The 22,169-nt window shown below is 31.3% G+C and overlaps 1 protein-coding gene across 2 annotated transcripts in view; it reads right to left on the bottom strand.

Moving 5' to 3' along the window:
* Window positions 1-6,383: 6,383 nt before the first annotated feature.
* Window positions 6,384-22,169, bottom strand: part of beta4GalT7 (beta-1,4-galactosyltransferase 7) — a 47,827-nt gene continuing 32,041 nt past the window's right edge. Inside the window, exons 4-5 of one of the 2 annotated variants that reach the window (XM_075375027.1) lie at window positions 18,442-18,588; window positions 6,384-8,009 (exon numbers count right to left, since the gene is read on the bottom strand). In XM_075375027.1, coding sequence (XP_075231142.1) covers window positions 7,712-8,009; window positions 18,442-18,588 — 445 coding nt within the window. In that variant the 3' untranslated portion in view covers window positions 6,384-7,711. The remainder of the gene's footprint in view (window positions 8,010-18,441; window positions 18,589-22,169) is intronic. The other variant, XM_075375034.1, reaches the window with a different exon arrangement.

The following is a 22,169-nucleotide window of genomic DNA, read 5'->3' as shown; positions in this document are numbered from 1 at the left end:
ACTGACAACCAATCGCACATGTTGCAGCAAAATTCAAAATTATACCTGACTCAGATTGTTATGCAACTTCATCCTTTGCATGTTCAAGACTTAATTTTGGAAGCAACCCATAAGAAAGTAAAAAATCTCACCAGGAATATATTGACAAAATATTTCATTGGCTATCTCTTATTGTCAAACATGCATTGAAGATTACATATAAATTCAGTTGGTAAAGAAAGTAAACTTGTAAATTCTTATGAAGTTTCATCAATGGATATCATGAGGGAGTACTTTTAATCTGACAAACACATACTATTTCTGTCTTTGAGAATATTCCCCTTTATTGAATCCTTTAGGTTCCTCCCTTGAAAATATTCTGATAAATTTGAACAAGATGCATCAGGTTACCAATTTCAGTGCTAAAAAATAAAAGAAATTCTAATTCTAAAATACAAAAGTGTCAAACATAGCAATTTAAAAAACAAGTTTGTCCTTGTCTCAACCATTGTAGGATTAAAAATCTCATTCTGATTATATTAAAGTTATTGAAATTAAATGTAGAATAAAGTCTGTATCCCATTGCAATGCTTCCTTAATTGAAGATGGTAGTAATTTATATAATAAATTTAACAGTACACTGTGCTCTTATTCATAAAACAGAAAAAGTACAGAAATAGAACATTATTGGCAGTTAATTACTGGAAAAACATCCAGAATGCTAACTAGTTATCTTATTTCAGTTATTACAAATTTGATACTTCTAATAAACTGACTGGGTTTTGTGAAGACCATACACAATTTAATACCAAACTTTGCAGATGTCAAATAAAGGGATGAATCAAACAGTCAATTAAAAGAAAGGTGAAAGGAAGAGATTGAGAGAATTGTGGTTGAAATTGCATGTTACACATTGTATACAATTATTTATAGAAAGCTGTAGATGAAATTCTTAGAGTCATTGGTTCTTAAATTTTATAAATATTTTCATAATTATACCATGGATTTTTTTTGTCCAGTCATTTGACTGGTTTGATGCAGCTCTCCAAGATTCCCTATCTAGTGCCAGTTGTTCCATTTCGATATACCCCCTAAATCCTACATTCCTAATAATTTGTTTTACATATTCCAAACATTGCCTGAATGCACAATTTTTCCCGTCTGCCTGTCTCTCCAACATTTAAGCAACTATTTTAAGATGCCTTAATATGTGGCCTATAAGTCTGTCCCTTCTTTTAACTACATTTTTCCAAATGCTTTTCTTCAACAATTTGCCGCAACACCTACTCATCTGTCACTTTATCCACCAACCTGATTTTTAACATTCTTCTACAGCACCACATTTCAAAGGCTTCTAATCTTTTCTTCTCGTGTACTCCAATATTCCAAGTTTCACTTCCATATAAAGCTACGCTCCATATAAGCTTTTAAATTAATTTTTGATGTAAGCAAATTTTATTTATGACTGAAAGCTCGTTTAGCTTGTGCTATTCAGCATTTTATATCGCTTCTGCTTCGTCCATGTTTAGTAATTCTACTTCACAGAATTCTTCTACCTCCACAATCTTTTCTCTTCCTATTTTTATATTCAGTGGTTCATCTACATTATTTCTACTACATTTCATTACTTTTGTTTTGTTCTTGTTTATTTTCATGAGGTAGTTTTTATGTAGGACTTCATCCATGCCATTTATTGTTTCTTCTAAATCTTTTTTTTTACTCTCAGCTAAAATTACTATATCATCAACAAATCATAGTATCTTTATCGTTTCACCTTTCACTCTTACCCCAGATTTAAATTGTTTTTTAACATCATTAACTGCTAGTTCTATGTAAAGATTAAAAAGTAACAGGGATAGGGAACATCCTTGTTGGACTCCCTTTCTTATTACGGCTTCTTTCTTATGTTTTTTGATTATTAATGTTGCAGTTTGGTTTCTGTAAATGTTAGCAATTGCTCTTCTATCTCTATACTTGAACCCTAAATTTTTTAAAATGCTGAACATTTTATTCCAGTCTATGTTATCAAATGCCTTTTCGAAATGTATAAATACTATGTAGGTTGGTTTGTTTTTCTTTAATCTTATTTCTACTATTAATCTGAGCACTAAAATTACTTTCCTTGTCCCTATACTTTTCCTGAAACCAAATTGGTCTTCTCCTAACACTTCTTCCACTCTCCTCTCAGTTCTTCTGTACAGAATTCTAGTTAAGATTTTTGATGTACGTGTAGTTAAGTTAATTGTTCTATATTATTCAAATTTATCTGCTCCTGTTTCCTTTATACCATGTGCAAACATAATTAAAACAGGTTTGTAATTTTGTTAATGTTATAAGTTTTGGTGATAGTACAAGAAAGGCTATCATGGTTTTCTCCCTTCCAACCATCAAGAGAATCTTAATATTTTTTAAGGACTTGTATTTATTCTAGATCATAAGAACACTTTTTTTTTGTCTTCAGTCATTTGACTGGTTTGATGCAGCTCTCCAAGATTCCCTATCTAGTGCTAGTCGTTTCATTTCAGTATACCCTCTACATCCTACATCGCTAACAATTTGTTTTACATATTCCAAAAGTGCCCTGCCTACACAATTTTTCCCTTCTACCTGTCCTTCCAATATTAAAGCGACTATTCCAGGATGCCTTAGTATGTGGCCTATAAGTCTGTCTCTTCTTTTAACTATACTTTTCCAAATGCTTCTTTCTTCATCTATTTGCCGCAATACCTCTTCATTTGTCACTTTATCCACCCATCTGATTTTTAACATTCTCCTATAGCACCACATTTCAAAAGCTTCTAATCTTTTCTTCTCAGATACTCCGATTGTCTAAGTTTCACTTCCATATAAAGCGACACTCCAAACATACACTTTCAAAAATCTTTTCCTGACATTTAAATTAATTTTTGATGTAAACAAATTATATTTCTTACTGAAGGCTCGTTTCGCTTGTGCTATTCGGCATTTTATATCGCTCCTGCTTCGTCCATCTTTAGTAATTCTACTTCCCAAATAACAAAATTCTTCTATCTCCATAATCTTTTCTCCTACTATTTTCACATTCAGTGGTCCATCTTTGTTATTTCTACTACATTTCATTACTTTTATTTTGTTCTTGTTTATTTTCATGCGATAGTTCTTGCGTAGGACTTCATCTATGCCGTTCATTGTTTCTTCTAAATCCTTTTTACTCTCGGCTAGAATTACTATATCATCAGCAAATCGTAGCATCTTTATCTTTTCACCTTGTACTGTTACTCCGAATCTAAATTGTTCTTTAACATCATTAACTGCTAGTTCCATGTAAAGATTAAAAAGTAACGGGGATAGGGAACATCCTTGTCGGATTCCCTTTCTTATTACGGCTTCTTTCTTATGTTCTTCAATTGTTACTGTTGCTGTTTGGTTCCTGTACATGTTAGCAATTGTTCTTCTATCTCTGTATTTGAACCCTAATTTTTTTTAAATGCTGAACATTTTATTCCAGTCTACGTTATCGAATGCCTTTTTTTGGTCTATAAACGCCAAGTATGTTGGTTTGTTTTTCTTTAATCTTCCTTCTACTATTAATCTGAGGCCTAAAATTGCTTCCCTTGTCCCTATACTTTTCCTGAAACCAAATTGGTCTTCTCCTAACACTTCCTCCACTCTCCTCTCAATTCTTCTGTATAGAATTCTAGTTAAGATTTTTGATGCATGACTAGTTAAACTAATTGTTCTGTATTCTTCACATTTATCTGCCCCTGCTTTCTTTGGTATCATTACTATAACACTTTTTTTGAAGTCTGACGGAAATTTCCCTTTTTCATAAATATTACACAGCAGTTTGTATAATCTATCAATCGCCTCCTCACCTGCACTGCGCAGTAATTCTACAGGTATTCTGTATATTCCAGGAGCCTTTCTGCCATTTAAATCTTTTAATGCTCTCTTAAATTCAGATTTCAGTATTGTTTCTCCCATTTCATCCTCCTCAACTTCCTCTTCTTCCTCTATAACACCATTTTCTAATTCATTTCTTCCATATAACTCTTCAATATATTCCACCCATCTATCGACTTTACCTTTCATATTATATATTGGTGTACCATCTTTGTTTAACACATTATTACATTTTAATTTATGTACCCCAAAATTTTCCTTAACTTTCCTGTATGCTCCGTCTATTTTACCAATGTTCATTTCTCTTTCCACTTCTGAACACTTTTCTTTAATCCACTCTTCTTTCGCCAGTTTGCACTTCCTGTTTATAGCATTTCTTAATTGCCGATAGTTCCTTTTACTTTCTTCATCTCTATCATTCTTATATTTTCTACGTTCATCCATCAGCTGCAATATATCATCTGAAGCCCAAGGTTTTCTACCAGTTCTCTTTATTCCGCCTAAGTTTGCTTCTGCTGATTTAAGAATTTCCTTTTTAACATTCTCCCATTCTTCTTCTACATTTTCTACCTTATCTTTTTTACTCAGACCTCTTGCGATGTCCTCCTCAAAAATCTTCTTTACCTCCTCTTCCTCAAGCTTCTCTAAATTCCACCGATTCATCTGACACCTTTTCTTCAGGTTTTTAAACCCCAATCTACATTTCATTATCACCAAATTATGGTCGCTATCAATGTCTGCTCTAGGGTAAGTTTTGCAGTCAACGAGTTGATTTCTAAATCTTTGCTTAACCATGATATAATCTATCTGATATCTTGCAATATCGCCTGGCTTTTTCCAAGTGTATATTCTTCTATTATGATTTTTAAATTGGGTGTTGGCAATTACTAAATTATACTTCGTGCAAAACTCTATAAGTCGGTTCCCTCTTTCATTCCTTTTACCCAGCCCGTATTCACCCACTATATTTCCTTCCTTGCCTTTTCCAATGCTTGCATTCCAATCTCCAACTATTATTAAATTTTCATCTCCTTTTACGTGTTTAATTGCTTCATCAATCTCTTCGTATACACACTCTACCTCATCATCATCATGGGCGCTTGTAGGCATATAGATGTTAACAATCGTTGTCGGTTTAGGTTTTGATTTTATCCTTATTACAATTATTCTATCGCTATGCGTCTTGAAATACTCCACTCTCCTCCCTATCTTCTTGTTCATCACGAAACCTACTCCTGCCTGCCCATTATTTGACGCTGAGTTAATTACTCTAAAATCACCTGACCAAAAGATAAGAACACTACAATTTTGATTTTTTTTTTGAAAATTCTTATACCCGTAACTTGTTCTTCAGCTAAATTAACTCAGAGAAAAATAATTCATGTTTAACTGAATGTGTCATGATAAAAAACTTTAAATGAGACTTAAAGTAAAACTAGAAAGCAAATTTAATCCCTGAGAGGCAAAGAGGTCACTCAAAGAGCTAAGTGAAAATATAGATTTATAGACTGAACAAAACATAGCCTTTTAAATTTTTTCTTACACTAATTTTGCTTTTTCCTGAAATAAATAACCAAATCCTACTGAATCTGAATTTTTTTACATCAATTCTCACAATAGAGTTTCAATTGGGCCAGATATTTTCTTAGACAAATAATAGTCAGCTGTTATGATCCAAAACTGAAATTTCTGCTGAACTTATACATAAATTATAAATGCTGATAAAATAAATAAATACTGATGGACTTTAAGATAATGATACTAGGTAAAATATTTTGGTAATCAAAAAGTGAATTATTGTAATCAAATATCAAAATAATACAAAATAGTAATTATAATATTTTATCTGTTGTATCATCAATACAAATATAACATTATTAAATAAATAAAATTTTATGGGCATAACCAAACCGGTTGTCTGCCAGTTGAAGTAAAAAACTGACAACACAATTGTAGGACTTTCCTGCCACACGGTTTTTTTTTTTATGCATGGCTTACAAACACAACTTAATTTAAAATTTTTATCACTTTATACAATTTTACCATACTACCATACAGTCCAGACCTAGCACCTAGTGATTTTCATCTCTTTCGAGAATTGAAGGCATGGTTGGATGGACAACACTTTGCCACCAACGAAGAACTTCAAGCGGCTGTCAACATATACCTTATCTCACTGGCGACAAACTTCTTTGAAGAGGGCATCGGAAAGCTGGTGTCACGATACAGTAAATGATTCAATCATTTTGGTGATTATGTAGAAAAGTAAGTTAGATACTACTCATCTTTTAGTAATAAAATCATTTGCTATGTTAATGTGTCTTTTTTTACAGCCCATCGGAGGTTGAAAAAAAAACCAGCTCTAGTATATATATATATATATATATATATATATATATAAAACTTTAATGGATTAAAAGTATTAAAAAAAAACTCAAGTCATTTGTTTCTGAGCTTAAGAGGAAGTATTAATAATAAAACTAAAAGTACAAAATAAGTCTTTTACAAGTTTTTTAAAATTATTATCCAAAGTATATTTCAGAACAAACTGTCACAATTCATTATTTTGATAATGATTTACTTACATTCAATAATAAAATGTTGTACAAAGGTAAACATTTAACTGATATAATTTTTTATATTGTTTTCTTCGTAACATTTCTTTACACAAGAAAATCTATCAACAAAGAAAATAGCAGTCCATAAACAAATTAAAACAAAGCATGTTAACACACTGTTTCTTGAGTTAACTAATAAACTATAAGAAGTCAGTAAAATATTTCATCCCCACAACCTCCCTGAGATGACAACCTGTAGTGATATGGATTTCTGAGAATACAAAAAAATGTTTGTCATGACAAAAATTATTATCTCTGACAACCCAACCATATAATAGCTTATTTCACTAAAATACTGAATTATAAAATTAACTTCTTGTGAACCTATATATATATATATATATATATATATTTTTTTTTTTTTAAATAATTAAACCAAATTATAAAGACAATTTAATTTTTCTATTTTTTTTAATGACACACCTCAATTTTTACATATACAGAATTAAGCAAACACTATATGCAAATGTATAGAATAAACCAATACTAATTAAACAGGTAGTAATTTTTACTACTTTAATGTGTTTACCTAGTAGAATCAGAAACAGTACTTGGGAGTATTCATTCTTCCCAAATTGAATTTATTTATTAATTGTGAATAAACAGTATGCAGTATTCAGTCACTTGATATATAACAAAACACTTTCTTTTTTTAACATTCATTTCATTGTCTAGCTACACAATGTGATTTAATGTCTCACAAAAATTTAACTCAGATTTGGTAATGAAGTGTAATTATTATGTTTATATACATCATAAAACTAAAAAAAAAAAAAAATACAGTACTGTCAACTGATTTATCTAATTAATTTAATTTATCTTCATTGTACCACAATAATAAATTAAAATACTTCTAGTTAGTTTCCTTTAACACTTTATAAACTTTCTGCAGTGAACTAATTCTTGATATCACAGATAATCATTCATTCATGGGTGAAAAATTTGGTGTTTTCCTGTAAAGTTTTCTGGAAATGTACTTTGTTGTGTAAAGAGAACTTTAAATATACATAAAAAATGAATAAGATAATCTTACCCACAATTAATAAATATAGGAATATAACTACAAAGTAGAATATATAGAACTGCAAAATAAATAAAGCAGTTTTTGCTTATTACAGGTAATCATAAATTCTGAGAATATCTAACGAACAAAAAAATATAATATGGCACGAAACTGAAGATAAACCATATGATACAGTAAGTAGCAAACAATACTAAAGTTTAGTCTTTTGTCATCTTACAGCATTATTTTTATTTTTGACATTTTGGTTTCTATTTACTTTTCCAAAATTAGCAGTGCTCGATTTGTTTTCTTCACTGCAAAGACACCAAGGAGTCAATGTTCTATTGCACTTTAAAGCGACATTAATGACATTCACAGAAGCATTATCAATTATAACAGTATGCTGTGACTGTACTTGATACATGACATCTTTTAATCCAGTCTGACGGTCTCTACGGCGATTCACTTCTTGTTGATTGAAACATTTTGCCATATCTCTTTTTCTCCAAACTCTGTCATGCACATGCCTATAACAAAAAGAAATGAAAAAAATTATAAGTAACAAATAAAGAAGAAAATGGAAGTAAGAAGGAGGAATGGAAGTAAGAAGTAATAAATAGAGAAACTCCTAAATACTAATTGGAAAGAAATACTAATTGTTTAAAAACTGATGTTACACAGTCCTCTTCTCAAGAAAGAACTTGCTCTAGCAAGCATGTATGACAGATCAAGCAAGTCCTAGAAAATATACCATCAACTAAATGAGAATCTGGCTACTTATTAAATATATTAGTTATTTCTACAGTTTCATTCATTTTATTTTTCACAACATTCATGTTATTTTTCATAACAAATATGAAAAAAAAAACAAAAAGGCAACCTAATTTAGCTATTATTATATATTTCTAATGTTTTAATAATTTAATTTGACAATTGGATTTTCATTTAACTGGTAGGAAATTATATTTTTAATTATATTACTCTTTTCCTCAACAAAATCTAACTTATTCAAAAACTTTTTACAAAAACTGAGATAATTTGCTCACACATGTGCATGTGCGCACACACACACACACACACATACACACACACACACACACACACACACACACACACACACACACACACACACACACACACACACACACACATACATATATATATAAAATTATAGATATATAGCACAATATTTAATAATGATGATAAATTAAATGTTTTTTTAAGACACTTCAAAGCATTATGTACATTCTCAAGAATAAGGATTTAAATTTAATGCTACTGATTTCTAATATCTGCATGTTTTCAATATACGTGTGTTTACTTTTCCTAATGTGATCAGTGCAATTATAACACTAACATAATTTTGGTTTACTGTATTTATATTCGTTCCTGAAAACACTTTTAAAATTCTATGTTTAATAGAATTAATTTTTTTTTTTTTTTTTTTAATTTTGTTCTCCAAATTGTACTTTATAAACTCTTATATTATACAGAGGGATTCAGGAGGAAAGGAAAATAATTGGAAAACTGATTCTAGAGGGTGAAATAACATGAGTGGTTTCTTATGTTACTTGACCTGAAAAATCGCATAAAACAGATTCCAGAACTGTATATCTTGTAGTTTTCATGATATCCAATGTAAAATAGACAAATTTAGCGACAAAAACACATTTTTAGGTTTGAAATACAATAATTTTGTTATATGACTAATAAATATGTAATTTTAAAAATTAGGTTGGTAACACTAACTTTATGCTCCAAAATTAATTTGATACTACTCATTGTTGTCACAGAATTGTGGTTGTGTTAATAATAAATGCTAGGCAGTTTATTTGTTTTTGACACAATTTTGATTGTTTAATTATTTTTGAGAGACATGTGTGTAGTATTTTGTATTTGTTGTATTTTAAACATACTGACATTTTTCCAATTGAATCTGAATTTAAAAAAGTGAAATTCTTGAATTTTTTTTTGTTGAAAAATGCGTTCTTTACTCATGCTGAATATGTTGATATAATTTTTGTGTATGGCTTTTGCAACAGAAATGTTACAGCTGTGATGGAAGTATACCAACATTGTTATCCTGGACTGATAGTTCCAAACTGTATGTATTTTGTAACACTTTTATAACCTTTGTGAGAATGGCACACTTCCTGGCATTCATATTTCATTGGAACATCAACTAGTACATGGTTGTGAAAGAGTAAACACTCTTTGAGTGTTACAGCTTAGTCCTACAATGAGCACGTAAAGAATTTCTACTTGACTCAACATTCCTCAAAGTACAGTATGGTAGACATTAAACACTCACAGATTGCATCCTTGTCATGTTCAGAAAGTTCAACATCTCCAGCTTAGTAACCATGCCAGATGACTGCAGTTTTGTCAATGGGTTAACATTAATTACCACTTAATTTCATTCCAACTATTTTTAGACAAAGCTTACTTTTACCCATAATGGCATAAACAACACACAGATTTTACATCAGTGGTCTGATGAAAACCCAAATGCTGTAGTTGAATCAAATTTCTAGCAGTGACTCTCAGTGAACGTTTGGTGTGGCATGTTCAACAATCAATTAACAGACTCTTTCATACTTTTTTTCAACATGTCACGAGGAAAAATTATCTGTTGTTTTTAAACAAAGAAATTCTTACAGTAGTTGAAAATTTCTCATGAGTGAAAACAATTAAAATGTACTATCAACTTGATGGAGCACCAACGCATTTCACGCATGAAGTAAGATAATTTCTTAGATGAAAAATGTACTGGTAAATGGATTGGACATAGAGGGCTGGTAAATTGTCCACCTAGATCACTAGACATTATTCCCTTAGATTACTATTTATGACAATGGATGAAATGTGTGGTACCCAAACAAAAGTTAGACACAAATAATGAATTGATTGTTCGCATTCTCAATGCTGCTGTCCTCATCAAGGAATGCAAAGATATTTTTAGCTTGGCAACAGAAAATGTAAGGAAATGAGTTGAAAAGTGCATTGATGTCAATGGTGGAATTTTCAAACATTCATTGTGAATTAATACAGTATAATCTACAGCGAGTATTTTTTGCTCAACTAAATTAAAGGTATTTTAATTTTTCAAACATCTAAATTTATTGTACTAAAACAGCTGTTTTTAATTTTTTAATTTTTTTCATCAATTTAATAAAGTTATTAAATTTCAAACCTAAAAGAAAGTGTTTCTGTCACCAAATTTTTCTGTTTACACGGGATATAATGAAATCTACAAGATACACAGTTCTAGAATCTGTTTTATTCAACTTTTCATATCAAAACCGTAAGAAATCCCTACAAGAAAGTTAATTGTATAAAATTTAAACTGTTCTATTGCTATCTTGTTAATGCAATATTAGTTTCTATCAATCATTATAATTTTTTTAGTAAATTGGACTGTATTCTGGTTTTTTATAATTTAACTTTCATTAAGCAAATCTTGTCCTTTTTATTTGAATTACTATTTTGTATGTTATATCTATTTACTATTATCATTATTATTAATATTTAAATTATTTTACAAGTTGTTAGAGTAATAAATTGTATTTATAAGAAATTTTTAGTTTGTTAGTCTGTCAATATTCTGGTCGAACCGCGAACACATGACACTGCTGTCAAAAGTGGTATATTTAAAACATAGAGTGTCATTGGTAGATTATATTTCTTTAAGGTTTATATTTGTTGTTACTTTTTTAGATTTATTTTGATTAGTTGTTGAAAGTTGTAACTGTTTGATTTATTCTTGTGTTAATTATTTTAAAATTTAATTATTGTTAAATTTCTAATTGCAGTACTAGTTAGCTTTTAGGTTACTAATAAAGTTCTTTTTTTGACTGTATAATTGCATATTTACTAATAGTAGTAAAATGGCTGCTACCAATTGCATTAACACAGCTGAATGAAAGTATGAAAGACAACATGAATCAAAATGAGAATAAACTGGATGAAAATATGAGTAAAATGAAGGAGAGTATGAATAGAATGTAAGACAATTTGTAAGAAAACATGAATGAAAGTATGAGTAAAATGCAAAACAAATATGGAGGAAAATGTCAATAAACTAAAAGAAAATATGGATGAAAATGTAAATAAGATGAATGAGAAAATGGACAATCATATATCTCAAATTGAGAAAAAATTAGGTAGCCCCTTAGTACAGAACTTAGAGATGAGTAGAAAATATAAGATATGATTTAGATGGTTTTAAGGACGACTTTATTTCAACTAATAAATTAGAGGATAGGTTAGTTAATTAATAGTAATTACAACTAATTAATAGTAATTTAGAGACTAATGTCAATAAAGTATGAGGTTAGCTAAAAGGACATTGAACAGGCAACAGAAGTAGCCTGTAGTGTCAGGGAATTTTGTATTAGCAGTTCACAGGACCAAGGATTATGTGCATTGATGGGATGTCCTATGGTAGTGGAGCCACTCAAGTTTGACTGAAATACATTGTGGGCTGTCTTCAAGCGGCAGTTTGAAGGGGCATCCAGTCATAACGGTTGAGCAGCACCAGAGAAGAACACATTCCTGATCACCACACTTCTGGACCAAGCAGCAGAAGTCTTTTAGAGTGTACCATCTACTGCTGGCTACGATGATGTCATCGCCAACTAGAGGGTCAATTCAAACATCACAATTTGGCAGCTATCTATAGGTGTGAACTGTGAGAATGGGTCCAGAAGACCAACAAGATGCTGCAGAAATTCACCATCGTTATCGAGCAGCTAGGTCAATGGACTTTAGTTGGGCTGAATACATCCAGGAGAAGGCAGTACATACTTTCATATACAGACTACAGGACGCCAGAACAAATAAGCAATTTCTTCTTGAGTCAGCAAGTCAGTCAATAACGCCCTTACTCAGGCTCTGCGCCTGGAGGCAACCAGAGCACTGGCTCACCATGTCTCACCTTCGAAGAATGTAAGCTGACTGCAACGAAGAGACAGAGATTGACATCATGACTTCAGTGAAGGCACTGATTACCAAAACGATTACAATGGGAGACCAAAGAATACCTGCTGCAGAATCAAAGAACAAAGGTTGAACAGTCTGTTGGAATTGTGGCCATCCAGCCCACTTAAAAGCAGATTACCAGGAAACATTTATGGCTTTCACTCAGCCTAAGATGTGCTGGTCAAAGGAGGGTCTACTGGCGATAGTATTTCATCTTTAGAATCTTGTTGAGTATTGCTGAACACCTCGATGATAAAAAGAGAATCGAACAGCATGATAATTGACAGTGTAATTGAATTGTCCATGTTCGATAACAGTAGATACGGGAACACTGATATCTGTTGCTAGACCAGACATCGTCAGCATCTGTGAAAAAAGAAGCCAGACCGGCCTTATGTCATCAATACTGCATGTGGAGTTATTCTCCCTGTTATCAGGGGGCTAGCATAGATCTACAGATGTCACTGCTGTCTTCAACTATAGATATCTGTTGCCAAGATTAAGGATGACTTCATCCTTGGTCTAGACATCCTACAAACTTATGATGCAACTGTAGACATCAAATGACATCTCCTGCGATTGGACAATGAAGAAGTAGTGATGTGGAATCTGGGAAGCGAACCAAGTTCTGCGAGAGTGATACTGTTAAAAGACGAGATGATTCCGGCATGGAGTGAGAAGGTAGTGATGACCGAATTGTCAAATCCTCAGAGCAGTGGCAGAAGTTATAGAACCTGATAGTATGATATCCAACAAAGTTCATATCAGCCATTCATTAGTTTCAAATACAAGAACGGTTTCATCCGTTTGCTAAACCTCAGAATGACTGTGTCAAAAGGAACCGTTCAGGAAAAGTAAGAACCTCTAATCTGGGCACTCTTAGGAATTTGGAAGAGAAATTGCCAAAGAAGAAGGGACAAATGGATAAGCACTTACAGAAGTCAGGTGCAAGCACTGCATTAGATGTGAAGACCAGAAGCAAGGGCAGTTGATGGTCGAGTATCAAAATCTCTTTGTACAAAAGATTCTTATGGCCATACCACCACACTGACATAGGAAATGCCTAGCCAAAAGAGGTCTGTGACAATTTACAGTGATGCCTAATGGAGTCAGCCTTGCGTGGTTTAACCTATGAATCTTACCTGGATGATGCGACTGCTGTAGTCGGTTGTTCTATACAAGAGCATCTTCAAAACTTACGAAAAGTTTTAGACAGGCTGCAAGATATGAAATCTGAAGCTGAATCCAAAGAAATATAGAAATATAATCTCTTTCATGAAGAAGTCCAATAATTGGATCATGGTCTCGGTGGAAGGAGTGTCTACGGACCCAGAAAAATTAAAAGCTGTATGGGACTGGCCGCAGCTGAAAAACAGACACGAAGTGAAAGGTTTCTCCAATACTGCTAGGCCACTGATAAAACAGACAGAAAACAACAAATTCAGATGGGGTCAAGAAGAAGCCAAATTGTTTGAATTCTTGAAGAATTTATGTTCACCTCACAATCCTGACAACCCTGTAATGTCAACAGTGTAATCATTGCTACAGAGTACAGCAACAAGCCAGAGTTTCAAATCTATGTTGAATAGCAGCAACTGACTGGTAGAAAGAAGAAATGAGACAAACACAGCTGGCAGATGCAATACTGGCCCACTTTTAACTGAGGAGGCTGGAGGTAGACCAAAATGGGAGATCAGTGAATGAAATCTGGTGTACAAGAGTTATTGGCCACAATGGAATTCGCTACCTGGAATGGCAGTCCACAGACGGAAAACGATCCATTCTACAACCTGTTCTCCCAAATAGTAAAGTGAAAGAGGTTCAGGAAGAAATTCATGGCAGAACATTGGGAGGTTACTGAAGCATCATTAAAACATAAGACAAGGTGTGACAATGCTACTACTGGCTCCTTTTACAAGATAACATTGAGCATTGGTTCAAGTTGTGTGATATGTACGGCTGTCAAAGACTCTGATTGGAGAGCCGAGGCTACATGCAACAGTACAACATGAGAACACCATTTGAGCGCATCGCCATCAGTATTGCTGGACCTTTCCCAGTCACAGACACGGGAAATAAGTATTTACTGGTCGCCATGCATTACTTCACTAAATGGCTGGAAGTCTACGCTTTACCCAACCAAGAAGCATCATCAGTAGCAGACACTCCAGCGAATAAATTCTTTTGCCGTTTTGGGATACCACAAGAAGTATACAACGATCAAGGTGAAACTTCAAATCTCGTCTTTTACAAAAAAACTTTGAGAGTTTTGTTGTACGAAAAACGAGAACTACATCACTTCATACACAATCAGATGGTATGGTAGAATGGTATATAAAAACTATAGAGAAGTACTTAAGAAAGGTCATCTCAGTTAATCAGCGTAAATGGGACAAGAATTGAGACCTAGATAAATTTGCCTGTAGGTCATATCTTACTTTCATGCGGTTGCTGGCCATCTTCAAATGTTGTCAGGCATAATCATGTACAACTGTTAGTTGACTAACCAATTAAAGTTTGGCTCTATCATCCAAGGAAGACGATCAAAAGAAGTCTGAAACTTCAGATCAATTGGGAGGGACCTTACGCTGTATTGAATAGGATCAACAACACAGTCTACAGAATTTAGCGCAGTTCAAGAAAGACGAAGATCGTGGTTCATCTGGATCCCCTGGTGCCTTATCAGGAAGCTGTTCAGGACAAACAGCTTTAAGGAGGGAGCAGAATAACAGGACCAATATAACAGATCAGGGTAACGGATTCTTCCAATTAAGAAGAAAGAAAATAATAATGGAAAGAAGAATCTAGAAGTAACTAAAAGGATTCCTTTTCTTAGAGTAATGGGTACATTTAACAATCTGTTCTTTGTAATACAGACAATACCACCTTCAAAAGCTGTTGTTTGACCAGAAGGGTTTCGGAACTGGAATATGAATTTATAGAAAAACATAAGGGTGCAGACAATGAAAATTATTATGCTTCAACAATAAAAGGGATGAGGTGGGTACTTATTCCACAGGGGTATTTATATACCCCTGCAGAATATATACTGCCAGGGACCAGCGGAGAGAATCAGTAGTTCTGCAAGGCCGTGTTTGATGAAGTCATGATAAAAAGCAATAACAGAGTTATTTCATTAACAAGCCCATGGTGAAAGCGATAACTGAGTTATTTCAACGCGGTTGCGGTGATGGCGATATCAGTAAGCATGTGGTAACAACAAGTGAAGAGTATGTCACAAGTATTCCAATGTGAACAGTGGGTGAATGCAAGAAGTTATTCAGCAAGTTATTGGTAAACAGTAGTGAAAGTGATAGTATTATACTCATTCATAAATTGTAGGGTAGTTCTATTGTAAACAGTAAAAATAATAATATTTGCAGAAAGTGAATTGTATGATCTTTAGATTATTCTACTATTATATTGTTGTTAATGCAATAATAGTTTCTATCAGTCATTATAATGACTGTATATTGGTTTTTATATTTTAACTGTCATTAAATAAATCTGGTCCTTTTTATTTGAATTACTATACTGTATGTTATATCTATTTACTATTACTATTACTATTATTTTGTTATTATTATTATTATTATTATTATTAAATATATTTATATGTTGTTAGAATATTTATAAGAAATTTTTACATCTGTTTGTCTCTCAATATCCTTGTCAAATTGTAAACACACGCACACACATACTTTTTTTTTAATAATTTAAACATAGTATCCTTTCTATTTTACTGTTTATTAATTTCAGTGATAATAAATGAATCATCTAAACCAAGTAATAAAACCTACCTAGTTCACCATTTGAGAGATGTCTTTTGGCTCTAGCCTTCTCTTCACTCTTGATTACTTATATTTATTTAAAAAACTAAAATCAATAATTTTTATTTATAATTATTATTAGTACAGTAATATTAAAAATATAAAATGAATTAAAAAATGTTTAAAAATTTGCATCTGATCATAGAATGAATGTAATGAAATATTATATTTTAAAACATAACTGAGAATAGTCCAAATCTGAAAATAGTACAGCCAATACAACAGTAAAAAATTTTTCTTAATATTGTAATAAATAAATATTATTTGTTAATTAGATAATAAATTGATGAGTAGAGTGTAAAAACCATAGAGGAAGACAAAAGTTGGGCAGCTTTAAAAACAGATTGCTAGAGATGCGGTAATTGCTCTAGTTGTATGATTAGTATAGAGCAAAACAGAATAAAGAATATTATCAAACATATTACTACACTCAAAAAAAAAAAATTAATAAAAATTTTAATTTCTAATATAATAATCTTTTTAATTATACAAAGTTGTTTATGGTATTTAAAATGTGTTAAACAGTTGAAAACATTTTTTAAAGTAGCCTAAAACAAAAAGAGCCCTTAACTGTAATTAGTTTTTTCAAAGAATCTGAAAGTTCTGTTTAGAATATACGTTCATTTTTTCTTTCATCATTTTCATTATACAATAATTATATTTTACTATGTTCTGATCATTATAGCAATTGTCTACAATACTTTCCAGTGCTGATCCTTTCAAAAATTGGCAGAACAAGTATTGTCTCAAATATTTATCTACTTTTAAATCTTTGACCTCCTTAAAAAACAAACTGACCTAGCTCTTAACATTTACCAGTAATTAGAAAACTAGAATTACTACACGTCTGTTCAGAGTTCATCCTCCACAAATTTTTCAATGAAACATTTTTTTAAAATTACAATTGGTTCATAAATCTTATGGTTTACTGTCTACCAATCTTCATAGTGAAAGTTTAGTTACTGAAGTGAATATTTAATTATTAAGACAACAAAAAATTAATTTCATTTACACATATATTAGGCATTTTATTACTTTGGATGTAACTGCATTGGGCTGTTACTATAATGTCATAATCATGTGCAAATAAGGAAACATAAAGATAAAGATATGCATAGTCAACTTACTGCTTTGTGTAAAAAAGAACATTTTTACACAAAGCAGTAAGCTATATTACGTCATCTTTACTTTAAGATTAAACAGTACTTGCACACTGTGCTTAATAACAGCCCAGCCTAACATATTATTAATAGTTATTAATCTTAACAATACTCATTAATTCTGATCACACAGTTTGCAGAAGTAAAGCCCCAAAAATTACAGTTACAACTATCTAAAGCTAAACAATAACTGACAAGTATGCTTAACATAATAAAAATACAATTTCATGAGTATTTAGAATAAAAATGAGATGTAATAAAACATTAGGTAATTTTTTTCTTGATCACAACTGATCAATTTACCAGTAAAATGAAAAACATGAAGTAAGTGATAATAATGATGATGCTGTAGCTGGAGACAATTGCCAAATTTTAAAATGAGAATAACTTTAGTTACAATTTAAAATCCTACAAAAGAAATTCAATGAGCTTCAACAGTATTCAAGACAATCAGCAAATTTGGAGATAATAGGCCTGAGAAACCTACTGAAAATATAATATGTACAAAGTATTTCCAAAGTGGCCAGAAATGATGCTCAGCCTGGAGACGTTGTGATTGCTAACCTTGTAAGAACTTTAAAAACTTGACAATGATAAAATGAACATTAATCAACAAATCTGGTAATGAAAGTCTATTGGTTAAAGTCAAAAAATTAGCAAAGGATGGATTTTCATACATCAGACGGCAAGAACTTCATCTAAAAGAAGCATGGCTGGCAAATTTCTTCTAGTTTGTAGAAGACCAATTTTGTCTTCCAATCTTTTCTAGAAAATTGGAAGACAAGATTACAAAAAAGATCTTGGGACTTGAAGAAAAATGTAGTCAATTACTGATTTTTTTCACTTTTAACAGGAGGATGCAAAGTTCAATTTAAGGATGTAAAATTTACCGATAAATACAAAATTAGAATTCAATATCAGTGAGAAATACCACAGCATTATTTTTTAAATAGCACTAACAATAATAAAAAAATAATCTTCACACTAACCTGAAACTTGACTTGACTCCAGAAGTTAGGTTAGTAGGTCGAATAATTTTAAGTTTAGCTTCTTTCAGTCTTACATAAAACTCATCATCTTCTAATCCCCAACCCCAATATTTATTACTCATACCATTCACACGTTGAAAATCTTCCCTGTTAGAGAATATTACTTTAATATGACAAATTTTCTTAATATATCAAAATTTACAAAAAAATTAGATTTCTGTATTTATTGTTTTTGATTTTGCTTTCAATTTTGAAAGGTACTAAGTATCTAATTTTCTACTCTTGTAATTATTTTATAACCTTTGATCTTATATAATGTATTATGTAAAAGTAAAATAGACTGTACTGTACTGTTAGTGTAAGTATTATTTTTTTAAGATATAATAGTCAATATTATCAGATGAAAATTGTACTTTACTAGTTTTAATAGCAAGTTTTATTCTGATAGGGTGCATGGATGGCTTACCATACTAGAATCTCTACCATGGTTGTTTAAATAAACGTTTACTCATTACAAATCATTGGCTAATGACTTTTGTGATACAATTAAAAAAAAATAAAATTACTTTTAAGAAAATCAATGATCAGATCACTGAATCTCACCAACCTAATTCAATGTTGTCCCTGAAGATAAATATTTGGTAAACAACATTAGTCAACTGGAAAGTAAACTCTAGTTTACAGTATTTTTACTACATCTACTGCATGTGATTTCCCTAATCTCAATAATAGTCCACTAATACTAATAATATATATATATTTTTTTTTATCACAATATTTTCATATATATAAATATAGAGAGTGATTCAAAAGTATGGAAAACCTTTAAAAACTTTTAAACCATTCCAGGTAGAATACTGTAACCCACCAGGTTGGTCTAGTGGTTAATGCGTCTTCCCAAATCAGCTGATTTGGAAGTCGAGAGTTACAGCGTTCAAGTCCTAGTAAAGCCAGTTATTTTTACACGGGTTTGAATACTAGATTGTGGATACCGGTATTCTTTGGTGGTTGGGTTTCAATTAACCACACATCTCAGGAATGAACTGAGAATGTACAAGATTACACTTCATTTACACTCATACATATCATACTCATTCATCCTCAGAAGAATTATCTAAACGGTAGTTACCGGAGGCTAAACAGGAAAAAGAAAGAAAAGAGTAGAATACTGTAACTTTCAGGATAAGGCATCATCAACTATTTGATAAGAAATAAAATTTCAACCCCTTCTTGGTGAGTGGCCTGGGAGTTGTAACTCAAATATTTGAAACAGTAATACCCTTTGTGAGAAAAATCATTTAAAGGTCTCTTTAAGAAACAAAAAAAATGATATAAATAAAAAATTGGATGATGTCAGTACCCAAAATGGTGGTGGGATAAAACTTGGATTTTGAAAATTACTAAATTTATTAAGTTCAAATAATAAAATTAAATAAAATACATTGAACTAAATTAAATTAAAATTTAATTGAAATTTATTATAAAAGTTAAATTTAAATTTTAATTTAAAAGAATTAAAAAATTTTCATTTTTTAACACAAAAAATTGTTTTTGTTCCAGTTTAATTAGTAAATAAAAATATTGTCAACTTATCATGCTGATCATTGATGGTTTCTTACCATTGTTGCAAAAATGAGACTTATTTCATTGTTGTGTTTAAACTTCCATTAAGAGTGTTTCATTATTACACTATTAGCTTCTTATGAGAATTTATTTTGATCGGTTGGCCAATTGATTTCGTCAACCTTTAGCACATTTGTAAGCCACTTTTGTTACTTACATTTTTTTTAGCTTTTTTTGTAATTTCTTTTACTGAATTAATTTTTTCTTTGCTACCTGCTAAAATTGTTACAACATGGGCCACTTAGTGAACAGGAGAGTCACACTTTTAATGATGAAGGGCTTTAACAATAGGTCATATAATGAAGTTTGTGAATTGTACAACACAACATTTAATAATCGCAGCCCTATTTCAAAAGGTACAGTGTCAAACAATTTGCTTATTTACTTACATTTCATTATATTAAATGTTCAAAATTTCCTCCTTCTGATGTTTGGCAGCAACAAAAGTTGGTTCTAAAAGGATGATACTGGATTATTTAATGATTCCCTAGTGATATTTTGTGCTGATTCTTGAATTCAACCCCTGAGCCACTCCCCAAGAAGGGGGTTGAAATTCTATTTCTTATCAAAAGGTAATGTAGTTTGATGATACCTTATCCTGAAAGTAACAGTATTGTATCTGGAATGGTTTTAAAGTTGTTGAGAGGTTTCCATACTTTTGACCCACACTATATATATTATATGTATAAGCTGTACAAAAAAAAATGTGTGTTCAACATCATCAGTTTAAAATATACATTTTGTATAAAGTAATATAATCTACTTATCAAAGTTTTAAAATAATTTATATTTGACTAGACGCTCGGCCCGGCTTCGCCGGACCTCCCAGCCAGGCCTCGCTTCGCTCGGCGCTTTGGTTTTCAAGGTTTCCAAAGTTCTTTTTTCAACTGGAAATTTTTGACGTTATCAACTTTACTCCAAGTTAAGAGCTTAATGTTTTTAGAAAAAATTTCATGCAATTTAGATACGTTATCTGATAACAGAACATGCTTTTTTTTTTTTAATTTACCAACATGGGAGCTACGCCCCCAAACTCTCCTCAAAAAATAACTCCCATATAACAACTGTGAAAACATTTTCGGTAGATAATTTGGAAAAAACAATGTGATTTTTAATTTTTTTAACTGAGGGGGAAACCCTCCTCAACCCCCCACCTTCTAATGTTTGCATACAGTCTGGAAAAATAACTTTAACTTTTTTACATGAATCACTTTTAAATAAATACAATACTTTTCTTAGTTAGTTACTTTTCTTATTTTTACTCAGCTATCCTTTGTAATAAATTTTCAACCTAAATTTTGTAACTGAAAACTTTGGGACTCAATTTAAACACATTTATAGTTTTACATTTAATCTTAATAACTTAATTTGAAAATTTGATGGATTAGAGAAAGGGACTGGGCTGTGTGTATTCGGTCACTTTCCAATCTTGACTGTCTTTCGTCTTCAGTCTCTGCCGCACGAACAGTTTTCATCATACATGCTTTTTTTGTATTTCTCCCAATTGAAGAATGTCTTTTAGGCATGGTATGATGTTTTGAAAAAAGATCACAGAATTTAAAAGATTGCGGTTAAATACTTTACACACTTTGGTATGTAGTTACACATTAGTAACACACACATGATAAACAAAAGCAGCTATTTATTTATGTTTTTAAACAGCTGTAAAAAATTGTAAATGAATGAATCGTAAAAATTACATATGCATGTGCACTAAATCAATTGAAACTTAGGAATACCTGTACGTTAAAACTTCAGCCCTTTTCAAAATTAATCAATTCAATGTTGAAAAAAAATGTTAGCTAAAAATTAAATTTTTCTTGAAAATCAGTCATTTTGAAAATTAAATAAGCTTTAAGAAAGAAAAAGTGTTTTAAGTTTCGTTGTAATATTTTGTTATGTCGGAGGTCCAACAAAATTAGCCTATGTTCACCTATGTTCAAAGTGTAGGTGTGCAAAATTTTAGACAAATCTGTCAGGTAGATCTCAAGTTAAGTTGGAACAGACAGACAGACAAACAAACATTGATTTTTATATATATAGATAACTAGTTTTTTAATCCAGTGTTTTGACGGTTTTTTGCTCAGAATTCTTTCGGACAAAAC

This window comes from Lycorma delicatula, chromosome 1 (assembly GCF_047948215.1).
Source record: "Lycorma delicatula isolate Av1 chromosome 1, ASM4794821v1, whole genome shotgun sequence".
In the NCBI taxonomy this organism is placed as follows: domain Eukaryota; kingdom Metazoa; phylum Arthropoda; class Insecta; order Hemiptera; family Fulgoridae; genus Lycorma; species Lycorma delicatula.
This window is presented reverse-complemented; position numbering and strand designations above follow the sequence as displayed.